Raw genomic sequence first — 1,160 nt, forward strand, 5'->3', positions numbered from 1 at the left:
CTTTTTTCTAACTCACTCCGGGTTACGTTAGCGTGTTCTTTTAAAACCGTCTCTGTTTTAGCCATTTTCAGTCCTTGAAAGGCAAATGTTTTTCTCCGCCCCGTCCATGAATAATCACGCGCCAATGCATCTGAAAATATGGTACTCAAGACGTTGCTCACGTGTTTGGTTGCAGTTTTGCCACCAATTCGATTCGAAAAATATTTCTGTAACATAAGATAAAGTATTATTTTATAAGATGATTTGATTGAATTAAGCATAAGAGTTTATATAAGCATACAAATATAAGGGTCGGAAAAAGTATTAATTTCTATTTACCAGGTATATAAATATGAAACCGGAATTTTTTTTATAGAAAATACACGTTCATTGCATGAAAATGATAAAAAATATTTTATTCGAAGTATTGCCCATCGCTAGCTATACATTTTTCCCACCTGTCTGTGGGTGACAATTTGTGGATGCCACGCCAAAAAAATTGTTGCTTTTTCGAGCAAAACCAGTCATCTAGCCATTTTCGTACATCTTCATAAGAAGTGAAGCGCTGCTGAGCAAGTGCGTGTCCCATCGATGCAAATAAATAGTAATCGGACGGAGCCAAGTCTGGTGAGTAAGCCGCATGCGAAAGTATTTCCCAATCAAACGCCTCAATCGTTTCCAGTTTTGCTGTGTGTGATGTGCATTATTATGAAGCAAAATCACTTTGTGTTGCCTTTTTTGATATTCCGGTCGTTTTTTCACGCAAAGCTTGATTCAAATTGATCATTTGTTGTCGGTAACGTTCAGTATTAACGGTTTCGCCAGGTTTTAGTAAGTTTTAGCAGGTTTCGATGGTTTTCCACGTTCTTCGTTTCTCACGTCAAAATCGCCACTTTTGAATTTTTTAAACCACTCAAAGCACTGTGATTTACCAAGAGCATGCTCACCGTAAGCTTCGACAAGCATTCTATGCGATTCTGCAGCAGTTTTCTTCAAATGGTAACAGAAAATCAATTGCTGTCCGCAAATCGTAGTTTCTAGGCGCAAAATTCGACATGTTCAACGCTATTACAAACTATACTGTTGTATGAAATTTGTATTGTTGTGAGTTGAAAATCTTTGTCAGATGTCAGAACAAGGAAATGGCGTCAATGACGCGGTCTAACAGTAACTACGTTGAC

The 1,160-nt window shown here is 37.7% G+C and overlaps 1 protein-coding gene across 1 annotated transcript in view; it reads right to left on the reverse strand.

Annotated features, from left to right (window-relative positions):
* Nucleotides 1-807: 807 nt before the first annotated feature.
* The window catches only part of LOC108774327 (uncharacterized), a 20,255-nt gene continuing 19,902 nt past the window's right edge, over nucleotides 808-1,160 (reverse strand). Inside the window, exon 4 of the mRNA XM_018540403.1 lies at nucleotides 808-1,016. Coding sequence (XP_018395905.1) covers nucleotides 808-1,016 — 209 coding nt within the window. The remainder of the gene's footprint in view (nucleotides 1,017-1,160) is intronic.

This window comes from Cyphomyrmex costatus, unplaced genomic scaffold (assembly GCF_001594065.2).
Source record: "Cyphomyrmex costatus isolate MS0001 unplaced genomic scaffold, Ccosl1.0 scaffold243, whole genome shotgun sequence".
Classification (NCBI taxonomy): Eukaryota; Metazoa; Arthropoda; class Insecta; order Hymenoptera; family Formicidae; genus Cyphomyrmex; species Cyphomyrmex costatus.